The following is a 25,367-nucleotide window of genomic DNA, read 5'->3' on the forward strand; positions in this document are numbered from 1 at the left end:
ATATATCTGTCCTTTTTGTTCACAAGGCAAACTATCAGCAGTTAAACAACATAACAGAAGTTTAATCAGCAGCAGAAGAAAAACAATTACTACCTATGGCTACTAGTAATACACACATGCACAAGGGTACTTCTCCTCCCCCTAAATCTGTGCAACAACAACAGAATTACTAGTTATGGATGCAACTAGTAAGACACACAAATGCACAATGCACCAGGGTACTTCTTCTCCCCCTAAATCTGTGCATTCATCAAATAACAGCTACTGTAACTCCAGCACCTGTACCAGCCAGAATGTCATACTGACATCTATTTCAACATATCAGCACCTGTGCACCATATCAATAATAGCCTGTCCTTCTGACTAGCCATATACATCTTAGCCAGTACCCAGCTCCAACCAACTCCCCCTGCTCCACATACTTCTCCCCCTTTTTAGTCAAAATTGACCAAAGGTAAATAAATCTCATAGAATCTTTACACCCATCACATCTTTCGCTACACCATACCTCACAAAACTCCATACTCTTTTTGTGAGAACTATCCCCAGACTCCTTTGATTGCTATAGATTCTCATACACACAGATCCCCAATTTTCCTCTTAAACATTCAAATTGATTGGCATCCAAGGCTTTTGTGAATATGTCAGCTAATTGCCTCTCTGTAGGAACATGCTCCAGTGCTATGATCTTTTCTTCCACAAGTTCTCTGATGAAGTGATGCCTGATATCAATGTGCTTTGTCCTGCTGTGCTGAATAGGATTCTTGGAAATATTTATAGCACTCAGGTTATCACAGTATAATGTCATGACTTCTTGTGTGACATTGTATTCAGATAATATTTGTTTCATCCAGACCAGTTGAGAACAACTACTTCCCGCTGCTATGTACTCAACTTCAGCAGTGGATAGAGATACACAGTTCTGTTTCTTGCTGAACCATGAAATTAGATTGTTCCCTAAGAAGAAACATCCTCCTGATGTGCTCTTCCTATCATCAGCACTTCCAGCCCAGTCTGCATCACAGTATCCAGTCAACATAGATCCAGATCCATGAGTATATAACATCCCATAGCCACTGGTGCCATTGACATATTTCAGTATTCTCTTCACTTGGTTTATGTGACTGACTTTTGGTTCAGCTTGATATCTAGCACACACACCAACAGCAAATGCAATATCAGGTCTGCTTGCTGTGAGATATAGTAGACTGCCTATCATGCTTCTGTATAGACTTTGATCTACACTGACACCATTTTCATCTTTGGAGATTTTTACATGTGTAGGAGCAGGAGTTCTTTTATGGCTTGCATTCTCCATGCCAAACTTCTTCACAATGTTCTTGGCATACTTGCTTTGAGATGAAAAGATAGAGTCTTCCATCTGTTTGACTTGTACCCTAAGAAAGTAAGTCAGTTCTCCAACAAGGCTCATCTCAAACTCAGATTGCATTTGTCTAACAAAGTGTTCAACCATCTGCTCTGACATTCCACCAAATACTATGTCATCTACATATATTTGTGCCACCATGAGCTTCCCTCCTTCATTCTTCACAAATAGAGTTTTGTCAATACCTTCTTTCTTGTATCCATTTTCAGTGAGGAACACTGTGAGCCTCTCATACCAAGCCCTGAGAGCTTGTTTTAACCCATAAAGGGTTTTCTTCAATCTGTACACATGTTTTGGAAGGTTTGGATCTGTGAAGCCTTTAGGTTGTTCAACATATACTTCTTCATTTAGGTAGCCATTTAGAAAGGCACTTTTTACATCCATCTGAAACAGTTTGAATTTCAGAATACATGCCACTCCAAGCAGTAACCTAATGGACTCAAGGCGAGCTACAGGAGCAAAAGTTTCATCAAAGTCAACTCCTTCAACTTGAGTATATCCTTGAGCTACCAATCTAGCTTTGTTTTTAGTAACAACCCCTTGTTCATCAGATTTATTCTTATATACCCACTTTGTACCTATGACATTTACTGCTTCAGGTCTAGGAACCAATTCCCATACTTCATTCCTTTTGAATTGACCTAACTCTTCTTGCATGGCATTGATCCAGAACTCATCAGTCAAGGTTTCCTTGATATTTCTAGGTTCAATCTTTGACACAAAGCAGCCATGTGAGATTACTTCTCTTGATCTAGTAGTGACTCCTTTATCTGGGTCTCCTATGATAAGGTCTTTGGGATGATCCTTCTGAATTCTTATAGAGGGTCCCTTGTTGATTTTGTCATCTTCAGGTTCAGCTTGATGTGGTTCTTCTTCCTTATTCTTGTCTGAGGAGTCAGCTGGAGAATCATTCAGAGATGTCTCGACATCGTCTATGACATCAGTCTGTTGATCATCAACCACTAAATTAATGGATTCCATCAACACATTGGTTCTAGAATTGAAGACCCTGTAGGCTCTGTTGTTTGTTGAGTAGCCCAAAAATATTCCTTCATCACTTTTGGGATCCATCTTCCTTCTTTGCTCACGATCAGCCAAGATATAGCATTTGCTACCAAATACATGGAAGTATTTTACTGTAGGTTTTCTTCCTTTCCAGACTTCATACAGAGTTGTGGGAGTCCCTTTCTTTAATGTCACTTTGTTGTGGACATAGCAGGCTGTGTTCATGGCTTCAACCCAAAAATGATAGGGTAACTTGTTAGCATGAATCATAGGTCTGGCTGATTCTTGCAGAGTCCTATTTTTTCTTTCCACCACACCATTTTGCTGGGGAGTGATGGGAGATGAGAACTCATGATGAATTCCTTCTGAATAACAGAATTCAGCAAATTTGCTGTTCTCAAACTCCTTTCCATGATCACTTCTAATTTTGATAACAGGACTTTCTTTTTCCCTTTGAAGTTTCAGACACAGCTCCTTAAAGGCTTCAAACACATCAGAGTTTTCTCTTATAAAATTGATCCAGGTGTATCTGGAGAAATCATCCACCACCACATATGCATATTTCTTCCCACCAAGGCTTTCTACCTGCATGGGTCCCATCAAGTCCATATGAAGTAGTTCCAGGACTTTGGTAGTTGTGTCATGTCTGAGCTTCTGGTGTGACATCCTTGTTTGTTTTCCAATCTGATATTCTCCACAGATTTTTCCCTCATCAATCTTTAAGTTGGGAATCCCTCTAACTGCTTCTACTGATATGATTCTCTTCATACCTTTCAGGTGCAGATGGCCCAATCTTTGATGCCATATCTTCACTTCTTCTTCTTTAGCTAAGGTACACATTGACGAGTATCCAGTTTCTTGAGAGCTCCACATGTAGCAGTTGTCTTTGGACCTAACTCCCTTCATGATTACTTTATTTTCTTTGTTAGTAATCAGACATTCAGTTTTTGTGACCTTTGTCTTAAGAGCCCATTGCTTTCTGCTGATAGTCTTGTGATGTTTGGACCTAGATTGGTGTTGAGACTGAACAGGACCAGGATATCCATATAGCTTATAACAGAAGGGCTTCAGGTGGCCAAATTTTCCACAGTATTGGCATTTCCATCTTTGATGGTTCCCTTTCTGCTGATGTGACATCTCAGGTTTGCTTTTAACATGGCTGCTCTTAGGTTTGGATTTTGATTTGCAACTGCACTCAGCCTTGAATCCAATGCCAGATTTGTTTCCAGTTATTTGCCCAGTCTGGAGAATCTTGTCTAGGGTGGCAGATCCATTGTTAAGCATTTTTACATACTTAGTCATCTCATCTAGTTTGGAATTCAAGAATACAGCCTCAATTTCCAATTTTGAGATGGTTTCCATATACTCTTTCTTCTCATTTTTTAGCTGAGCTATCACTTGCTTCTGTCTTTCAACTTGTCTGCACACTCCTGCCCTTCTGTGGCACCACTCTTTGTAGGTAGTGTCTAGCTCTTCAAAGGTTCTTTCATCATCAATTGACTCTTCCTCAGACCCCCATCTTCCTGTCAAAGCATTCACATGATTTGTGGCTTCTTCAGTTTCACTTCCATCAGACCAAGAGGCTACAAGACTCCTCTTTTGTTTCTTGAGGTAGGTCCCACATTCGGTTTTAATATGACCATATCCATTACACTCATAGCACTGAACTTCTTTGGGATTTTCTTCAGACTTTGTGTTCTTACCAAAGTTGTTGGATTTATTGATGTCAGATGTGATGTTTTTGACATTGCCCTTAGCTCGGACATCTACCTTTTTCATTAGTCTGTTGAACTGTCTTCCCAGCATTGCTATCTCATTTGCCAGGTCTTCATCAATGTCGTGACCACCTTCCTTATCTTCCTCTTCGGTGTTTGACATAAATGCTATGCTTTTGGCCTTCTTTTCAGCTCCATCACATATTCCCATCTCAAATGTTTGGAGGGGTCCAATTAGCTCATCCACTCTCATATTTGAGATGTCTTGAGATTCTTCTATGGCTGTGACTTTCATAGCAAATCTCTTGGGGAGTGATCTTAATATTTTTCTTACCAGCTTTTCATCTGACATCTTCTCGCCCAAAGCTCCAGAGGCATTGGCAATTTCAAGAATGCTCATGTAAAATTCATGAATATTTTCATCTTCTTTCATTCTTAAGTTTTCAAACTTGGAGGTGAGCAGCTGAAGTCTAGACATCTTTACCCTAGATGTGCCTTCATGAGTGGTCTTGAGAATGTCCCAAGCCTTTTTGGCTACTTCACAGTTATTTATCAGCCTAAAAATATTCTTGTCCACTCCATTGAAGATGGCATTCAAAGCTTTAGAATTTCCAAGGGCTAGGCCATCCTCCTCCTTGGACCATTGTTCTTCAGGCTTTTTCTCAGCAGAGACTTCTCCTTCTTTAGTAACTACAGGATGCACCCAGTCTGTCAAGACAGCTTTCCAAGCCTTGTTATCAAGGGATTTTAAAAAGGCTACCATTATTGGATTCCAATAGTCATAGTTAGAACCATCCAAAATTGGTGGCCTATGAACAGATCCTCCATCCCTCTCCATTGTACCAGAAAGTATTCTCCCTAGATCTCACCCAGAGCCAGAGCAGGATGCCTGCTCTGATACCAATTGAAATTCTGGTATCAGATATAAGATGTCGAAGGTAATGTCACAACACTAATATCTATTAATACACAATGGATAATTAAACAGAATTGTAAAGCAAATCACACAAGTAATTGTTAACCCAGTTTGGTGCAACTCACCTACGTCTGGGGGCTACCAAGCCAGGAAGGAAATTCACTAAAATAGAATTAGTTCAAAGACTATCCGTACACTTCAACAAGTTACAGTCTTTCTCACCTAATCTCTACCCGTGCAACTTCTACCTAAGCACTCTTAGATATGAGAACCCACTCACTTCCCTTACAATCACACACCCGTGATTTTAAACAACAATCCTTGTGAAAAGAAAATACTTTTCAATTACAAAGTCTTGATTTTACTTCACAGTTTCAATCAAGAAGACACACTTTTGATCTTGCTTCAAAGCTTTGATCAAGAAGACAAATCAGTCTAATTCAATCATCAATGGATGACTTGAATCACCTACAGACACAAACCCTAGCTCTCTCTCTAAATTTCGCTCAGTCTTGGTTGTGTGTTCAAACAGGTTTTTTAAGCCCCTTTTTATAGAAGCAATCTGCTGGGCTTGGACATCTTGAAACCCTAAATCTATTTTCCAATCAAATCTTTTTATAACAGCTGTATAGATCTCCTTGGAAAATAATTAAATCTGGTTGTAATCCCTGATTGTATGCGCCAGCTAGCCATATCTTCAATCAACCAATGATTGCCATTAATTGTGCAATCACAAAACACCAGACATTCATACTGAATGTTCTATGTACAGGATGTCATGACATCGGGTCTGACATCCTAGAAAAATCCTGCATAATCCAATTTCCTTTTATAGCAGGTACAGCCATATCAGATACCATGACATTGTGTATGTCATCTGAAACAATCCTGCATGAACATGTCTTCCATATAAGCTCCAGCAGGTACAACCAATATCAGAAGCCTTGTCATTGTATGTGACATTCTGAAACAATCCCGCTTGCATATGTTCTTTAACTCCAGCAGGTACATAGGATATCTTATGTTAAGACATCACACATGACATCTTGTGAACACTCTTTGTTTTACCAAAATTGCTGCCAACACTTAGAATCAACATTTTGTATATGAATTCGAATCATTTGTACTTGAAGTTAAATCATTTTGTATTCGAATTTGATTTTTAAATTACTGGAAGTTGTCATTTTGGGTCTCAATTATTATGCTTTTATTCTTATTCAATATGTTCTAACATTGCTGGAATAAATAACAAAGACAACTAAGAGCTTTGCATAAAATGCACCCATACATGCATCCATGCTATTCTTCAAACAAAAAACTCATTTTTGTGTCTTCTTCGAGTTCCACACTGAGTCCCCAACACCACTACAACACCAGAGCCAGCGCTCGTCAAAGAATGGCAGGTCAAGAACAAGAACTGGAGATTGTAAGATTAGAACTTGAGGACCTACGTCGAAACATGGGTCAAGTCATGGAGATACTACAAGTCATTAAGGCCAAGTTGGACACCCAAACGAAGGTCGTTTCAGAAATCATCGGCTCTATGATTGAACCCCAACCCTTAAGGACAATGCCTACTACTTGGCAAGTCTTCGGTTTACCTCCCTGCATCACACCTCCAGTTGAAGTATCCCCTGGCATTGTACAATCCACTCAGCAGACGATTCCTCTACCAACTATCAATGAAGCTCATCCCGTTGTCCATACAGTTGCACCACCCCTTGTCCATGCACATGTGCGACCTTATTTTAAAGATCAACAACATGCTGTGGATTTTTTAGACGAAGATGATGAAAGGCATGAAGACATAAGAGGAATGAAGGAGAATTCTCAGATTCTTGAGAAAAGGTTAAGGCCTATGGAAGGTGACCAAGTCTTTAATGCTACTGCTAAGGAGATATGCCTAGTGTCTAGTCTCGTTTTTCCCGCGAAATTCAAGACCCCGAATTTCGATAAGTACGAGGGCCACTCGTGCCCTAAAAGTCACCTCATTATGTACTATCGGAAAATGGTTGCGCACGTTGAAGACGATAAACCTATGATACATTGCTTCCAAGACAGCTTAAGGGGTTCTCCCTCTAAATGGTACTTAAGCCTTGATCAAAATAGAATTCGCTGTTTCCAAGACTTATCTGATGGTTTCATCCAACATTACAAGTATAACATGGATATGGCCCCGGATAGGAGGCAATTGCTCAGCATGTCCCAGAAAGATAACAAGTCTTTTAAGGAATATGCACAACGATGGAGGGAGGAGGCCTCATAAGTCGAACCACCTCTTGTTGAAAAGGACATATCAGATTGGTTCATGGATGCACGTGTTCTATGAAAGGATGGTGAGTAGTGTATCAGCCAGTTTCTCTGACTTGGTTGTTGTGGGCATAAAAGTCGAGCTTGGATTGAAGAATGGAAAAATGATAACCACCACTAAAACATTCGGTAACAATGTCAAAAGGTTTTCTGGAGGTTTTCAAAGAAAGAAAGAGGGTGAAACAAATGCAGTGTGAACCAATCAAAGAAGGAGTCACTCATGGAAGAAGCAGCAGCAACAGCAATTTTCTCAGCAACAACCAACTTATCTAGTGCAGTACATTCAACAACCGTATGTGGCAGCAGTTATACCGACTTTCAACCAATCACAACCTCCTATCTATCAATCTGTTCAACAAGCACCAGTATACCAATGAGAACCTATGGCACCCCTTTATCAACAACCAAGGCTATAAGCCCCTCGTCCGCAAAATCTTCCAAATTAGAATAGGATACAAAGAGGTAGACCTCATTTCGCTTTAATCCCTATGACGTACACTGAGTTGTATCCATCATTGTTGCAGAAAGGGTTGGTGACTCCCAGACCTTTGGGTCCTCCACCAAATCCTTTGCCTCCATGGTACAATCAAGATGCCCATTGTTCTTTCCATGAGGGCACCCATGGGCACAATCTGGAAGGATGCTATGCTTTGAAGCATATAGTGCAAGAGTTGGTTGAGAAGAAGATCCTTTCATTCTTAGATGTTGGGCCCAACGTAAAAAGTAACCCTCTGCCGGCGCATAGTGTTATTAATTCCATTGAGGATGTATCTGATGTTTGTATAATCAAAAATGTTGAAGATGTTAAAACTCCGTTTCTAGCACTCCATGCAAGATTGGCGGGAGTTAGTTTGATTAATACCTGTCACGATAATTATGAAGAATGTGTCATTTATCCAAAAGGGTGTAAATTGGTACGAGCTGATATTCAAAACTTGATGGATCAAGGTGTTTTACAGGTTTTTGGTCCTACAACAAACAAGGAAATTTCAGTAATTGAACCCTTTTTCAATCTACCAGAACCTGTTGAGATAACTTATCAAAGAAAAAATGTTGTTCATCCATCACCTGTGGTAGTCTGTATGCCTACTCCCTTTCCCTTCGAAAGCACCAAGGTCGTGCCTTATAAATATTACATAACTTTGGTAGATGGAGTGGTAGATGAAAAACCCAAAAATGTTGAAGGTGATAAAAGCTTGGAGGATTTTGATGCCAATATCACGAACATTACAGGGATGAGCAGAATGACCAACATAGTGGTCGGATTTATACTCCCAATTTCAATATAATCCCTCAAGAATCGATAAAGGAAGCTACAACTGCAGTTCCTGTCCCAGAATCTGGAGGGGTACAGTCGGCGATGCAATCAGGTGAAGCGATTGAATTCTTGAAAATGATAAAGAAAAGCGACTACAAGATAGTCGACCAGCTGCATCAAACACCATCAAAAATATTTATCATATCCTTGCTTCTGAACTCCCAAGCTCATAGGGAGGCTCTATTGAAAGTGCTTTCCCAGGATCATGCTACTCAGGATATAACGGTTGGCCAATTCGATAGGGTGGTCACCAATATCACAGCTTGCAACACTCTAGGCTTCACCAATGAGGAGCTACCCAAGGAAGGACAAAATCACAACCGTGCCTTGCATGTATCCATAAAATGCCAAGAAGATGCTTTGGCTAGAGTCTTAGTTGACACTGGGTCGTCCCTCGATGTCCTACCAAAAAGGGCGCTTGCTAAATTACCTTACCAAGGGCCAGAGATGAAACCCAATGCACTTGTGGTAAAAGCATTTGACGGTTCCCGGAGAATAGTAGTTGGGGAGTGTCATACCCCAAAATTTGCCCATTTATCTTGCAAAACATTTCTCGAAGCACTCCAACTTATTCTGCAAGGCACTGACCTTAAAGGAACAAAAACCCAGCTCACTACAGACCCAATCCAGAAAAAGGCCCAAACTAGCTTGCTCGCTAGGCGAGCAACTCCTTCGCCTAGCGAAGCTTGCGGTATATCAGAATTTTCGGGCTTCATTCTGAGCCCATTAGGTCACCACAATCACTATAAATACCGACACTTCAGTCACGAAAAGAGGGAGACGAAGACGGACATAAACCCTGGCATAGAAACCCTGGAGACTAACTCAGAGAATTCCGAGTAAAGAAACCCTGAAGGCCGCTCATCCGCACCGAAGTTACCTCCGCCCCAACTCCATCCGATACCAAGAGTGGTCAGTCCCTTCAACATCGCAGCTCAGTTGCAAACAGGTTTGCGCATCACTACTGTTTTATGCTTTTAATCGGTAATCTCTACATACATAAGGCATCATGATTAAATTTTCGGATATGTAATTTGATTTCACATGTGAATTTAAGTATGCCTGAATATCCTGAATGTTTGTCCATGCTATTCCTGTAATTAAATGCCATAAAGTTCAGGGTTCCGGAGATCATGCTGCTATCAAACTCAAAACCCGTAGCCGCTCGCTAGCACATCGCTAAGCGAGCCTGTAACGAGCACTCGCTAAGCCTTCGCTAGGCGAAGAAGGAGCGAACGGGACAGTGGCTGTTTTGTTTCTTTTCTGTTCTGCCTTATGTTTATCTAATCAAGATCTATTATAATTCTGCATTATTTGGCCTGACCTTATGACTGCTGTGTTTATTTTGTGGTGCAATTTTCAATTGCACTTTATCTCGATGTTCTAACCCGTGTGCTGAATTGTGTAAAGGCTTACATATTCCCGAAGAAACGGCCGGCTAGGTATTCCACTTTATTTGTGGGATACCCTTATGGAGATGGATTCTGAATTACTTAATTTTAATGTGAAGATTCATCCTAATTGCTTAATTAATTCTAATGTGGAGATTCATCCTAATTATTTAATTAATTTTAATGTGGAGATTCATCCTAATTGATCATAATGTGGAAATTCATCTTAAATACTTAATTGCAAAATATTGCCTTTGAATATGTGATCTTGGACCTCTCTTTGTTGCCTTACGGTATTACGGTCATGTCCCGCGAATGTGGGGATACCCTTAGCCAAGACCCTTCGATTAAATCATCATGTCCCTCTAAAATAAATCATAGCCCCTCGGATGTTGCCTTCGAATATATGATTTTGTCCCTCGATGACCCTTCAGTGTAGCCTACGGTTAAATGATGATAGTCCCTTCGAATGCTAAGGTATCCTTACAACCGTTGCTTTCAATGACCAATCGACAACCCTACGATGACCCTTTTACATCCAAAGGATAAATCTACTTATTTCTCAATAATAAGGACATTTTTACCCTCACAAGGATAGGAAATACCCATCAAGACCTTGGGTAGGTATAACTCTTAATTGCTTACTCACAATTTAAAAATACTTTTCACACTTCACAAATACTAGAAAATCACCACTTGGTATACATTCATACTAGAATCATTACTGAGTTATATTTTTCTAAACCATTTTCAAAACTAAACGAGATAACCACTTTGTATACATTCATACGAGAATCATTACAAAGTTAAATTCTCTTTTTCAAAACATTTTCTAAACAATTCACGAACACTTTTTCAGACAAGAAAAATAATATAAGTGATCAAGCAATTAAGAGCCCATGGATAACCATGGATACAAAGGGTTCTAACACCTTCCCTTTGTATAATGTACCTCCCGAACCCAAAATATAATTAAGGTCTTTCCTGTTCTTTTCCACCTTTCCTTATTGGATAAAAGAAAAGTCGGTGGCGACTCTTGCTAACCGCGACATTTGCTTTCCAAAGCAAAACACACGAAGTCAGTTCACCGTATGACAGAACTGACGACTCTGCTGGGGACCCTTAAAAAGAGAGGTTACCTTAAAAACAAGATCACTTATTGTCTGATTTACTTTTAAGGGATTGCTTGGGTATTTTATGCTTGAGTGAAAGATCCTACACCCGGATCTAGTGTACCTTAGGTAAGTAGCAATAGATCATCGCGACTATCCGGCGTATACTGGAATGGTCAAAATGATGGCTACGGTTAATGTGACACTTTGGATGTCCTGATGTTCCTCATGTTTACTTGAGGAAAAATTTGGCTTCCGCGTGGTGTCATCAAAGCATTAACCAGACCTTTAGAACCCTAATTGACTCATCCTAGCCATTAGAAAGTAGTGAGATAACCGACTTCGGTTCCGACTGGGGTTGGTTGAGACTCGATACTACACTCTTTGAGATTGGACTTTAGGGAAGCTTCGGTCAACCACTTGGTGTTGCACTGAAGTGGACTTAAAGGAAGGTCAATGATTGGAGATCCTTCTAGAACCCGGTTACTATTCTAGGACAGGTTGAACCAACCAAACTTCAGTGGGGAGGGTACCTACCTATGGAACTCATGCAAGCCTTAAAACCTAAGAATGATTGTTGTGTGACTTGTTTGTGCTTGTTATTTATTTAACATCATAACATCATAACATCATAACATCATAACATTGTACTAACCATTTCAAGGACTTAGGGATTTAGCTTTGCTATGTTAAACAGGTTATGGCTTCCAGGAAGACCATCCGGATCAATTTTGTAGCCATCTCTCCTCAACTCAAGGATTTAGTGTCAGACCTTCCTGATCAGACTCAGTTCGTCAAAAAACATGGTTCTCTCCTCAATTTGGTTACCACTGGTTTCAGAGAGGATATGATGAGAGTCCTATTCCAGTTCTTCGATCCCAAACATCATTGCTTCACCTTCCCAGATTATCAGCTGGTACCCACATTAGAAGAATTCTCCAGGATGCTTGGGATACCTATCCTTGATCAAACACCTTTCAGTGGTTTAGAAAAGATTCCGAAGTCTGAAGAAGTTGCCGCAGCTTTACACATGACAAAGTCTGACATTGAAACTAATTGGGTAACAAGAAGTGGAGTTAAGGGTTTACTTGCCAAATTTCTAATAAACAAGGCCCGAGAATTCCTAAAAGTTATGAATGTCCATGCTTTTGAAGATGTTCTAGCATTGCTAATCTATGGTTTGGTGTTATTCCCTAATCCAGACCAATTCATAGACATGAATGCCATTAAGATATTTCTCACTCATAACCCGGTGCCCACCTTGCTTGGAGACATTTTGCATTCCCTTCACACTCGTACTATGAAAAGGCAAGGGACTCTCATGTGCTGCATACCTCTATTGTCTAGGTGGTTTATTTCACACCTTCCTCAATCAGTCTTGAAGAATGAGCAAAATCTGAAATGGTCTCAAAGGATAATGTCGCTCTCCCATTCAGACATCCGTTGGTGTCCTCATCTCAAAGAAAATGTCATCATTATTGACCGTTGTGGAGAATTCTCTAACGTACCACTCCTGGGGATAAGAGGAGGTATTACTTATAACCCAGCTTTAGCCCTACGCCAGTTGGGGTATGCTCGAAGAGAGGGTCCACATGAAAGAATTATTCAAGGCAATGTGTTTGATTATGACACCGATTCCCAAGGTCTCCGTCAGAGATTTGTACGAGCCTGGGGCATGGTGAAAAGAAGCACTTTAGGACAGAAGAACACTATTCCCATGGAACCTTATCTCAGATGGGTACGCGCCAGAGCTCGTGAACTTGCCATGCCATATCTTGCAGTCGGACCGCTGATTGTTGACCCAGAAGTTGAAGGAGGTACTTCTCAGATCATTCCTTATCCAGATATGCCTACCGATGTTGAAGAGTTGAAGAGATCCTAGATCCAGTTAAGAGAGGAAAGAGATACTTTTGAGACTCAGTTCGTTGCAGAAAGGAAGAAAGTATTAGAGCTCACCAGCCAGCTTAATGAGGAACGAAGACTCAATACATATCTTCGCCCAAAAAGAAGCCGTCCCTGGGAGACTTGAGCTTTCATTGTATTTTTATTATTTCCTTTTTGTAATGAACATTGATTAAAGAAATTATTAATAAAAGTTCCCCTCCTTTTGGTGGTTTACGCAAAGTTAAATTCCAAAAGTCCTTGAAAACATTTCATACATTGCATAGCATAACATAACATTGCATAACAGGTATCCTAAAAGATCAATATTCTCACGGTCTTCCTTCTAAACAGAAAAATGGCTCTCGAACAAACTGTCAAAGATCTCCAGGCTCAGAATGCTCAATTCCAGGAGATGATGCTGAGCTTATCCAAGGGGCAGGAAGAACTGAAGGCTCTCTTGCTCGAGAAGAAGAAAGACCAGAAACCTGTGAGTTACATTAACCCGGGAAGAAGGCGTAAAGGACAGGCTGCGGGAGTCAAGATTAGACTTCCGAAGGATCAAGAAGAGGAGACAGAAAATGATTCAAGAGAAGAGGATGTTGATCTCTTCAACTCTGAGGACGACGATGAGGATTATGAAGATGAACAGTACTCTCCAAAAGAGGATAAGTACAAGTTGCTGGAAGAACGTATGCTAGCTATGGAGGGTCAGAAGGCGCCCGGTCTGGATTTCGAAAGCTTGGGACTGGTCTCTGATGTGGTCATTCCTCGCAAATTCAAGATCCCCACTTTCACTAAGTACGATGGTGCGTCTTGTCCTCAGATGCATCTGAGAGCTTATGTGAGAAAGATTCAGCCGTATACCACTGATAGGAAGCTATGGATCCATTTCTTCCAAGAGAGTCTATCTGGCACACAGTTGGAATGGTATTATCAGCTCGAAAGCTCTAACATCCGCACCTGGACTGATTTAGCGACAACTTTCTACAAACACTACCAGTATAATTCTGAATTGGCGCCTACTCGGCTACAGTTGCAGAATATGACTATGGGATCTAAAGAAAGCTTCAAAGAATATGCTCAAAAATGGAGAGATTTGGCTGGCAGAGTCAAACCCCCTATGACTGATCGAGAATTAGTGGACATGTTCATGGGCACACTGACTGGTCCATTCTACAGCCATCTACTGGGAAGTTCTTCATCGGTTTTCACTGAGCTTATATTGACAGGGGAACGTGTTGAAAGCGGCATTCGAAGTGGAAAGATACAGGCAACTACCTCTGCAAGCACCAAAAGGTCCTACCAGGGGAGGAACGAATCAAATGCTGTGTACGGTCAAAAGGGTCGTAACAAGAAAAATCGTGACCATACCATTGGAGCAGTTACGATTGCAGCACCGCCATCTCAAAACTTCCAGCACAGACAAGACAGGCCAAGGAGGCAGTTTACCAAGATCAATATGACTTTAGCGCAAGCACTGCAGGGTATGCTAAAGGCAAATTTAATTACTCTCAGAGATCCTCCTACGAGTCCCAACACTACTTCTTCTCGTTATAATCCCAATGCCAGGTGTGCATATCACTCCGATAGCCCCGGGCATGATACAAACGATTGTTGGTCGTTGAAGAATAAGATTCAGGATATGATCGACGCGGGAGAAATTGAATTTGATCCTCCAGGGACTCCTAATGTCATCACTGCACCTATGCCTAACCATGACAAGACTGTTAATGCTGTGGATGACAACTCTCACATTTCTAATGTGGCTGATTTAACATCTCCTCTCCTGATCATCAAGAAGAATTTATTGCAAACTGGTTTATTTCCAGGTTGTGCTGAAAATTGCGATCTCTGTATACTCCAACCTAATGATTGCTTGAAGTTGAGAAATGGTATTCAACGGCTGATGGATGATCGCACAATTCTCTTCGAAAAGGTTCCTAAGATGGAAAACCCTACTGAAGAAATATCTGTGATTGCTAGGTCCAAAGTTCCAGTGAAGATTACCGATACCAGAGCACCTGTGAAGATTACTGCTGAGCCCAAGGTAGCTCCCCTAATCATTACTGCACCTGGCCCAGTACCGTATTCCTCAAGCAAAGCCATTCCGTGGAATTATGGAGGTGATGTTTACATCCATGGCGTAAAGCAAGTTGGTAATGCTGCTAATCCTAATGACATTGTTGGGACTAGTAAAGTTACTCGAAGTGGAAGGATCTTCTCTCCAGAAATCTCACCTCCCGCCCCTGAAACCCGAGGAAAGGAACCAGTTAACCCTTCTCAGTCAGGGACACCCGTCGAAGTTACTACTGAAGATGTTGCCAAACAAGAAATGGAAGAAATGCTGAAAATCATCCGCAAGAGTGATTTTGATGTGGTAGAACAGCTGGGGCATACTCCGCCTAAGATCTCGATGTTATCCTTGTTATTATCTTCTGAATCTCATGCCAAAGCGTTGATAAAATTATTGAAGACTGCTCATGTACCTCAGAAGACCTCCGTCGATCAGTTCGAAAACTATGTTGCTAACCTGACTATTGACAATGGCTTAGGCTTTTCCGATGCTGATCTGACACCAGTAGGAAAGAATCACAATAAAGCTCTGCATATCTCCATTGAGTGTAAGGGGATCACCTTGTCTCACGTGTTGATCGATAATGGCTCTTCTTTGAATGTACTATCGAAAGCCGTGCTCGATAAACTTGACTGTAAAAGCATTGAACTGAAGCCTAGTGACATTGTGGTGCGTGCTTACGATGGTGCGAAGAGTGTTGTCCATGGTGAAGTGGTTCTCCCTATCAAGATAGGACCTCAAGTCTTCAACATTATCTTTCATGTAATGAACATTCGTCCGGCCTATTCCTGCTTGCTGGGACGCCCTTGGATTCATGGGGCAAGTGCTGTAGCCTCGTCTCTCCATCAAAAGTTGAGGCATCCAATAGAGGGCAAGATTGTCACTGTGTGTGGAGAAAAAGAATATATTGTCAGTAGTGTGCAGGCCTTCAGATACGTCGAGATGGATGGTGAATTCTTTGAGACTCCTTCTCAGTCATTTGAAGTAGTTCCTCCGACTAATCCTGTCCTTAAGCCGACTTCCTGTGTGCCCGAGGTTATCCGTGCTCCTCCTGCCATGATTTCTCTGAAGGACGCTCACGCCGTGGTTGAAAATGGTGGTCGTACTGGTTGGGGTCAACTGATCAACGTACCATACAAGTCTGACACGTCTGGTCTGGGATTTAACTCTAAAAAGATGGTCAAAGATCAAATTAATGTTGTAGAAGATGCTGATAGCGATTGCGACCTGGATAGCTGGATTTTCCCAACAATTGGTGACGGACTCAATAATTGGAAGGCTGAAGACACTATCTCGATTTCCTTTAGTCAGGAGTAATTGTTATTGTCTGTTTTATTGTTGCAAAATTTTTTTAGTTTTACAATTGAACTTCTTAAAGCATTGTGTCTATGCCTGAGGCACAATAGCTAATTTGTTAAGGGTTTTGTCATTTTCATAAGCATATTCACATTCAGTAAATCAATGGACTTTTTGCATTCAAATATTGCGCTCTTTATCTTTCCTGTCATCCTCCAAAAAGCTATGTTTTCTTACACACACTCACGTAACGAATTGCAGATCCATACCCACTCTGGATCCTGTTGATAATAGTTCTACTACTGTTCATTATGACTTTGAAAATCCGATCTACCAAGCCGAGGATGGAAGTGAGGAAGATTGTGAAGTACCTGGAGAACTTGCCAGACTGTTACTGCAAGAAGAAAGGACTATACAGCCGCATGAAGAGTCAATCGAAATTGTAAACCTGGGTACTGAAGTGGACAAGAGAGAAGTCAAAATAGGAGCAGGCTTGGAAAACAATATTAAAGAAAGATTGATTCAGATGTTACATGACTATGTAGAGATTTTTGCTTGGTCTTATGAAGACATTCCAGGATTGGATACTGATATAGTAGTGCATCGTTTGCCAACGAAGGAAGATTGTCGTCCTGTTAAGCAAAAGGTTCGCCGCATGCGTCCTGAAATGTCTGAGAAAATCAAAGCCGAAGTTACGAAACAATTTGATGCAGGTTTTCTGGCTGTTACTTCTTATCCTCAATGGGTTGCTAATGTGGTACCGGTACCGAAGAAGGATGGTAAGGTGCGAATGTGCGTCGATTACAGAGATTTGAATAAAGCGAGTCCCAAAGATGACTTTCCACTCCCGCACATTGATGTTCTGGTAGACAATACCGCTCAACACAAAGTATTCTCCTTCATGGCTGGATTCTCGGGTTATAACCAGATTAAGATGGCACCTGAAGACATGGAGAAAACTACGTTTATGACGCAATGGGGCACTTTCTGTTACAAAGTAATGCCATTCGATTTAAAGAACGCCGGGGCAACGTACCAGCGTGCTATGGTGGTTTTGTTCCATGATATGATTCATCATGAAATAGAAGTATATGTGGATGACATGATAGCCAGATCTCATACTGAAGAAGAACATCTCGATCATTTGTACAAATTGTTTGAGAGGTTGAAGAAATACAAGCTGAGATTGAACCCGAACAAATGCACCTTTGGAGTAAGATCCGATAAACTCTTGGGATTTATTGTCGGTGGTAAAGGAATTGAGGTTGACCCGGCTAAGGTGAGAGCTATTCAAGAAATGCCAGTGCCCCGTACAGATAAGGAAGTCAGAGGTTTCTTGGGACGTTTGAATTACATCGCCCGGTTTATCTCCCATTTAACTGCTACCTGCAAACCCATCTTCAAACTACTGAGGAAGAATCAAGAGATGATGTGGAATGACGAATGTCAAGAAGCTTTTGACAAAATCAAGAAGTATCTCCAGGAACCTCCGATCCTGATACCACCAGTTGAAGGAAGACCTCTAATCATGTATTTGACTATGTTAGAAAATTCAATGGGGTGTGTGTTGGGGCAACATGACGAGTCTGGTCGAAAAGAGCATGCCATATACTACCTTAGCAAAAAGTTTACCGACTGTGAAACAAGATACTCACTGCTCGAGAGAACTTGCTGTGCTTTGGCCTGGGCTGCTCGCCGACTAAGACAGTATATGTTGAATCATACCACTTTGTTGATTTCTAAGATGGATCCTATCAAATACATATTTGAGAAACCTGCCCTCTCCGGAAGAATAGCAAGATGGCAGATTTTTTTAACAGAGTATGATATCCAATACACTACTCAGAAAGCAATCAAAGGAAGCGTGTTAGCCGATCATCTGGCTCATCAAGCAGTGGATGATTACCAATCTATGAATTTTGAGTTCCCAGATGAGGATGTCATGCTTGTTACTGATTATGAAGAACCTGGACCGGATGAAGGACCCGAACTGGGATCCCGATGGACTATGGTTTTTGATGGATCTTCTAATGCATTGGGCAATGGTGTTGGTGTTGTAATCATTTCCCCCAAGGGTTGCCATACGCCTTTCACTGCTAGACTATGTTTTGATTGTACCAACAATATGGCCGAGTATGAAGCATGTATTTTGGGACTCAGAGCTGCTATAGACCTGAGAATCAAGTTTTTGAGTGTGTACGGAGACTCAGCATTAGTAATCAGTCAGATCAAAGGAGAATGGGACACTAAACATCCGAATCTCATCCCTTATCGAGAGCGGGTGTTGACATTAATCCCATACTTTGAAGAGATTACATTCGAACATATCCCACGAGAAGAGAATCAGTTGGCAGACGCCTTGGCCACCATGTCATCTATGTTCAGAGTCAGATGGGACAATGAAGCTCCCAGGATCACCATTAAATGACTAGATGAACCAGCATATTGTTATGAACTTAACGCTGCTGAAGTAGAAGAGAAACCTTGGTTCCACGAAGTAAAAAGATATTTAGAAGCTCAGGAATACCCTGAAGGGGCGTCCATCAATGACAGAAAATTTCTGAGGAAGTTTTCCGCTAGATTCTTTTTGAGTAATGGAATATTATACAAACGTAATCATGATTCGACTTTGCTTCGTTGTGTGGATAAAAAGGAAGAAGAAAAGATTATGGAAGACATGCATGACGGTATTTTTGGGACTCACTCTAGTGGACATACAATGGCCAAGAAGATTCTGAGATCAGGGTATTATTGGTCTACCATGGAAGTTGATTGCCACCATCACTCCAGAACTTGTCACAAGTGCCAGATCTATGCGGATAAAGTACATGTGCCTCCTGCCCCTTTAAACGTGTTGACATCCCCTTGGCCTTTTGCAATGTGGGGCATTGATATGATTGGAGAGATTAAACCTACTGCTTCCAACGGACATTGTTTCATCCTCGTGGCTATTGATTATTTTACAAAGTGGGTAGAGGCAGCCTCATTTGCTTCTGTCACTAAGAATGTGGTGGCACGGTTCATCAAAAATAATCTCATTTGTCGATATGGCATCCCTGAAAGAGTTATCACGGACAATGGCACCAATTTGAACAATAAGATGATTACTGAACTCTGTACGCAGTTCAAGATAAAACACCATAACTCTTCTCCGTACCGGCCAAAGATGAACGGCGCCGTGGAGGCTGCTAATAAGAATATCAAGAAGATCATACAAAAGATGACAGTAACGTACAGAGACTGGCATGAGATGTTACCATTTGCTCTTCATGGTTATCGCACTTCAGTACGCACTTCGACAGGGGGAACTCCTTTCTCTTTAGTCTACGAAATGGAAGCCGTCTTACCGGTGGAAGTTCAGATTCCCTCTCTAAGAATCATGAAAGAGGCAGGTTTAGACGAGGATGAATGGATTCAGACTCGACTCGATCAGATAAATTTAATTGATGAAAAGAGACTTGCGGCTGTTTGTCATGGGCAATTATATCAGAAGCGCATGACCCAGGCATTCAACAAAAAGGTCAAGAGACAGGTGTATCAAAACGGCGACTTGGTGATCAAGCGTATCATTCTACCACAAGGTGATCCCAGAGGCAAATGGACCCCCACATACGAAGGGCCATTTGTAGTTAAGAAGGTATTCTCTGGTGGAGCCATGATACTTGCTATGATGGATGGCGAAGACTTCCCACGTCCCGTGAACGCAGACATAGTCAAAAAATACTACGCATAAAAGAGACCCGCTAGGTCGACGTACCTAGGCAAAAGTAAGGGCATCCCGGCGAACCAAAAGGGGTTCGGGCAAAAATTAGGGATAAACATATAAAAATGTACACCCGACGAGTCGAAAACCTGAAAAGGCGGCTTGGGCAAAAAAGGGTATCCTGGTGGACTGAAAACCTGAAAAGGCGGTCCAGGCAAAAATTAGGGATTGAAAGCGTATGACTATGTCCCGTTCTCGGCCAGCTTCACCCAAGTCAAAGGGACTGAACAAGCCAATCATTTTTATCCGACAGTAGGAGATGAGATGCTTGAAAACATAATGGCAGTAGTGGAATTAAAATCAATAGGACTTTTTTTGCATAGCTTTCTTTTCGTTTCTTGGCAATTTCCTCTTACTAGGATTTCTGTCTCCTTGTACACAAATTGCCTGTTTATAGGCCCTCTTTCAAAATCAATACAATGTTATTTCCAAAAAGATGCTTTTGTTTTACTTTTTCTGTTTTGTTTGCATAAACATCCATTGATTTAATTTGAATTGATACATGCGTTTGAATATGATCGATGTTTACCAAAATACATGCATAAAATAGACAATAACGATTACTACAAGACTTCGGGATCGAGGATAAGGTCTAACCATGCGTTCCGATGAATCCGGTTGCTAATTCTATTCCCCCGGCAAGCCTGTTATTCCCCAGAAGGAATTGGCATTATTCCCCGGCAAAACCAGCTATTTCCCAGAAGAGGTCAGAATCACCAGACAGACTGGTCATCTCTTCCATCCTCCAGCCAGGCTTCTGTTGAATATTTCTACCATCAGATAGAAATCAAATACCCCAGCTGAGGAAGGGTCGTCAATACAAGTATCTCCAACCAGAAGATGGGGATTTATTTTCCCCAGGGGGGTCGCCGAAAAAAAACTTTTCAGACGCATAATTCATTCATTACATCATTTCACAACATACGCATGCATACATTGTTCGCATTTATAAGCATAAAACATCTCATGCATCGTGACATGGCATTGGCTTTATTTTTCAGTTAATTATCCTCCTGATATAGTCAAAACAAAGGTCCATCCAGACGGACATCTTTATCAATTACATTCAAGATTCAACTACATCTCTCAGATACAATCCATATGAGTATTCACTCTGGCAAGCGCTCTGATATCCGCCCAATGGTGGCATCATTAAGCCCACCCCAGATATTCATTGCAAATACAACATATACAAATACTATCAGATATAGCCTAGCGTACGGCTCACTCTGATTCAGCTCAACATATGACTCCTTCAACTCAGATACGATCTAACGTACGATCCATCCCGACATTCTGCAACTCCAATACGGTCTAGCGTACGACCCATTCGGATCCTCAAATCCTCAGATACTGCCTAGCGTACGGTACATTCCGAGGTGTAGTCTAGCGTACGACTACTTTCTTCTTCAGATACAGCCTAACGTACGGCTCATTCTGCAACTCAGATACGATCTAACGTACGATCCATTCTGACCTTCAAATCCTCAGATACTGCCTAGCGTACGGTACATTCCGGGATGTAGTCTAGCGTACGACTACTTTCTTCTTCAGATACAGCCTAACGTACAGTTCATTCTGCAACTCCAATACGGTCTAATGTACGACCCATTTGGATCTTCAACTCAGATACGATCTAGCGAACGATCCATTCTGATCTTTCATCCCCAGCGAAGTCATCCGCCTTATGAACAACTCACTCTGCTATTCAGATACGGTCTAGCGTATGATCCATTATGATCCCTTATCCCCAGCAACGTATAACACACTCTGACTCCCCGGCGAAGTCGACAGCCTAATGGATGACTCACTATATGGTCCAGCGTATGACCCGGTATGACACCCATGTCTTCAGATATTGTCTAACGTACGACACAATCTAAAGCTCTCATCATCAAACTTCCTGGATGGCATCTTTAAGCCCATCTCCATCAAGACTAATTGACAAGTGCAAATTTTTGGGGCATTCTAGTGTTCAATAATCTTCCACCTCCAGACCACGAATGGCATACTTGCCATCCTAACTCTCTCGGTTCAAGAATATTGAACAGGGGCAGCTGTCATACCCCAAAATTTGCCCATTTATCTTGCAAAACATTTCTCGAAGCACTCCAACTTATTCTGCAAGGCACTGACCTTAAAGGAACAAAAGCCCAGCTCACTACAGACCCAATCCAGAAAAAGGCCCAAACTAGCTTGCTCGCTAGGCGAGCAACTCCTTCGCCTAGCGAAGCTTGCGGTATATCAGAATTTTCGGGCTTCATTCTGAGCCCATTAGGTCACCACAATCACTATAAATACCGACACTTCAGTCACGAAAAGAGGGAGACGAAGACGGACAGAAACCCTGGCATAGAAACCCTGGAGACTAACTCAGAGAATTCCGAGTAAAGAAACCCTGAAGGCCGCTCATCCGCACCGAAGTTACCTCCGCCCCAACTCCATCTGATACCAAGAGTGGTCAGTCCCTTCAACATCGCAGCTCAGTTGCAAACAGGTTTGCGCATCACTACTGTTTTATGCTTTTAATCGGTAATCTCTACATACATAAGGCATCATGATTAAATTTTCGGATATGTAATTTGATTTCACATGTGAATTTAAGTATGCCTGAATATCCTGAATGTTTGTCCATGCTATTCCTGTAATTAAATGCCATGAAGTTCAGGGTTCCGGAGATCATGCTGCTATCAAACTCAAAACCCGTAGTCGCTCGCTAGCACATCGCTAAGCGAGCCTGTAGCGAGCACTCGCTAAGCCTTCGCTAGGCGAAGAAGGAGCGAACGGGACAGTGGCTGTTTTGTTTCTTTTCTGTTCTGCCTTATGTTTATCTAATCAAGATCTATTATAATTCTGCATTATTTGGCCTGACCTTATGACTGCTGTGTTTATTTTGTGGTGCAATTTTCAATTGCACTTTATCTCGATGTTCTAACCCGTGTGCTGAATTGTGTAAAGGCTTACATATTCCCAAAGAAACGGCCGACTAGGTATTCCACTTTATTTGTGGGATACCCTTATGGAGATGGATTCTGAATTACTTAATTTTAATGTGAAGATTCATCCTAATTTCTTAATTAATTCTAATGTGGAGATTCATCCTAATTATTTAATTAATTTTAATGTGGAGATTCATCCTAATTGATCATAATGTGGAAATTCATCTTAAATACTTAATTGCAAAATATTGCCTTTGAATATGTGATCTTGGACCTCTCTTTGTTGCCTTACGGTATTACGGTCATGTCCCGCGAATGTGGGGATACCCTTAGCCAAGACCCTTCGATTAAATCATCATGTCCCTCTAAAATAAATCATAGCCCCTCGGATGTTGCCTTCGAATATATGATTTTGTCCCTCGATGACCCTTCGGTGTAGCCTACGGTTAAATGATGATAATCCCTTCGAATGCTAAGGTATCCTTACAACCGTTGCTTTCAATGACCAATCGACAACCCTACGATGACCCTTTTACATCCAAAGGATAAAACTACTTATTTCTCAATAATAAGGACGGTTTTACCCTCACAAGGATAGGAAATGCCCATCAAGACCTTGGGTAGGTATAACTCTTAATTGCTTACTCACAATTTAAAAATACTTTTCACACTTCACAAATACTAGAAAATCACCACTTGGTATACATTCATACTAGAATCATTATTGAGTTATATTTTTCTAAACCATTTTCAAAACTAAACGAGATAACCACTTTGTATACATTCATACGAGAATCATTACAAAGTCAAATTCTCTTTTTCAAGACATTTTCTAAACAATTCACGAACACTTTTTCAGACAAGAAAAATAATATAACTGATCAAGCAATTAAGAGCCCATGGATAACCATGGATACAAAGGGTTCTAACACCTTCCCTTTGTATAATGTACCTCCCGAACCCAAAATCTAATTAAGGTCTTTCCTGTTCTTTTCCACCTTTCCTTATTGGATAAAAGAAAAGTCGGTGGCGACTCTTGCTAACCGCGACATTTGCTTTCCAAAGAAAAACACACGAAGTCAGTTCACCGTATGACAGGGAGGTAGAGCTACCAATCCAAATCAGACCGCATGTATTCCCCATCAATTTCCAAGTCATGGACATTAATCCCACTTGTAGATTCCTTTTGGGACGTCCATGGATACATGCTATTGGGGCAATGACTTCTACTTTGCATCAGAAAATGAAGTTTGTCGTCAACAACAAGCTCGTCATTGTCTCAGGAAAGAAGATTTCATCATTAGTCAACTCTCCTCTTTCCGTTATATTGAGGTTGATGAAGATGCCTTGGAGACTTCTTTCCAAGCACTTGAAACAGTCAATGCCACACTTACGGAAGTGAAGAATCCTGTTGAGAAAGTCATTTTGTCGTTGGCCTCTTTGAAGAGCGTGAAGTCAATAGTTGAAAGTGGAGGTCCTATAGGTTGGGGTCAAGTCATTGATGTCAGCAAGAGAAAAGATCATTTCGGTCTGGGGCACAAGTCTTCTTCTAACGAAGAAGCCTTGGTCCATACAAAAGACCGCATACGGAGCATTTAAGAAGTCTTCCTAAGCACAGGTTTTATCCATGGGGATCAAGTTGGTGCAGTTGAAGATGACACTGAAGATGGAGAAGCATCGAATCTAATATACCATTATGAAACAGCCTTAACAAATTGGGAGGCAACTGAGATTCCAGAAGTTTTTCTCATGTCAAAGTAATTGTGTTTTCTTTTGTTTTTCAAAATCCTTAGCTCTGCCCAAGGCTAACGGATCATTTGTAGGGCCACTTTAAATTTCAAAATCATTATGACAAATAAAGAGCATTTTGTTCAAATTCTTATCGTACATTTATTTATTTTTCTTTGCTTAAAATGGAAATCCTTTTAAAAACTACGAAATATTTTTCTTTCTTTTGCGTTTTATTTCCACTTTTCTAAAAAACCATCATTTAAAAAACATGCAGAATAATCAATAAACCAGTTGAATTCGATGATCCTACTACTTCCTATAACTTTGAATTCCTCATCTACCAAGCGGAAGAGGATAGTGAGGAAGATTGTGACTTCCCCGAAGAAATGGCAAGGCTGCTCGAGCAAGAGTCCAAGGCCCTTCAGCTGCATCAAGAATAGGTGGAGACAATTAACCTTGGCACCAAAGAAGAGAAGAAAGAGGTCAAAGTTGGGACTACACTTGGGGAAATCATCAAAGACAGATT

General features: G+C 41.1%; 2 protein-coding genes across 2 annotated transcripts; both read left to right on the plus strand.

The window, feature by feature from the left end:
- Positions 1–6,419: 6,419 nt before the first annotated feature.
- LOC127079510 (uncharacterized) lies at positions 6,420–7,530 on the plus strand. The gene is made up of 2 exons (XM_051019896.1): positions 6,420–7,108; positions 7,356–7,530. The coding sequence occupies exons 1-2, from the start codon at positions 6,420–6,422 to the stop codon at positions 7,528–7,530; spliced, it is 864 nt and encodes a 287-aa protein (XP_050875853.1).
- A 291-nt stretch (positions 7,531–7,821) lies between these two features.
- Positions 7,822–24,709, plus strand: LOC127079511 (uncharacterized). The gene is made up of 3 exons (XM_051019898.1): positions 7,822–8,518; positions 8,632–9,119; positions 24,290–24,709. Exons 1-3 carry the CDS (start codon positions 7,822–7,824, stop codon positions 24,707–24,709), a joined length of 1,605 nt encoding a protein of 534 aa, XP_050875855.1.
- The last annotated feature ends 658 nt before the right edge of the window (positions 24,710–25,367 follow it).

This window comes from Lathyrus oleraceus, chromosome 5, assembly GCF_024323335.1.
Source record: "Lathyrus oleraceus cultivar Zhongwan6 chromosome 5, CAAS_Psat_ZW6_1.0, whole genome shotgun sequence".
Lineage (NCBI taxonomy): Eukaryota > Viridiplantae > Streptophyta > Magnoliopsida > Fabales > Fabaceae > Lathyrus > Lathyrus oleraceus.

Excerpts from the sequence above, each read along its gene's own strand:
- LOC127079510 (XM_051019896.1), top strand. The coding sequence starts at position 6,420 with ATGGCAGGTCAAGAACAAGAACTGGAGATTGTAAGATTAGAACTTGAG. Across the intron at positions 7,109-7,355 it reads AGGGGTTCTCCCTCTAAATG|GATGGTGAGTAGTGTATCAG; the intron begins GTACTTAAGCCT and ends GTTCTATGAAAG.
- LOC127079511 (XM_051019898.1), top strand. The coding sequence starts at position 7,822 with ATGACGTACACTGAGTTGTATCCATCATTGTTGCAGAAAGGGTTGGTG. Across the intron at positions 8,519-8,631 it reads AAAACCCAAAAATGTTGAAG|AATCGATAAAGGAAGCTACA; the intron begins GTGATAAAAGCT and ends TAATCCCTCAAG. Across the intron at positions 9,120-24,289 it reads TGAAACCCAATGCACTTGTG|ATTCCTTTTGGGACGTCCAT; the intron begins GTAAAAGCATTT and ends TCCCACTTGTAG.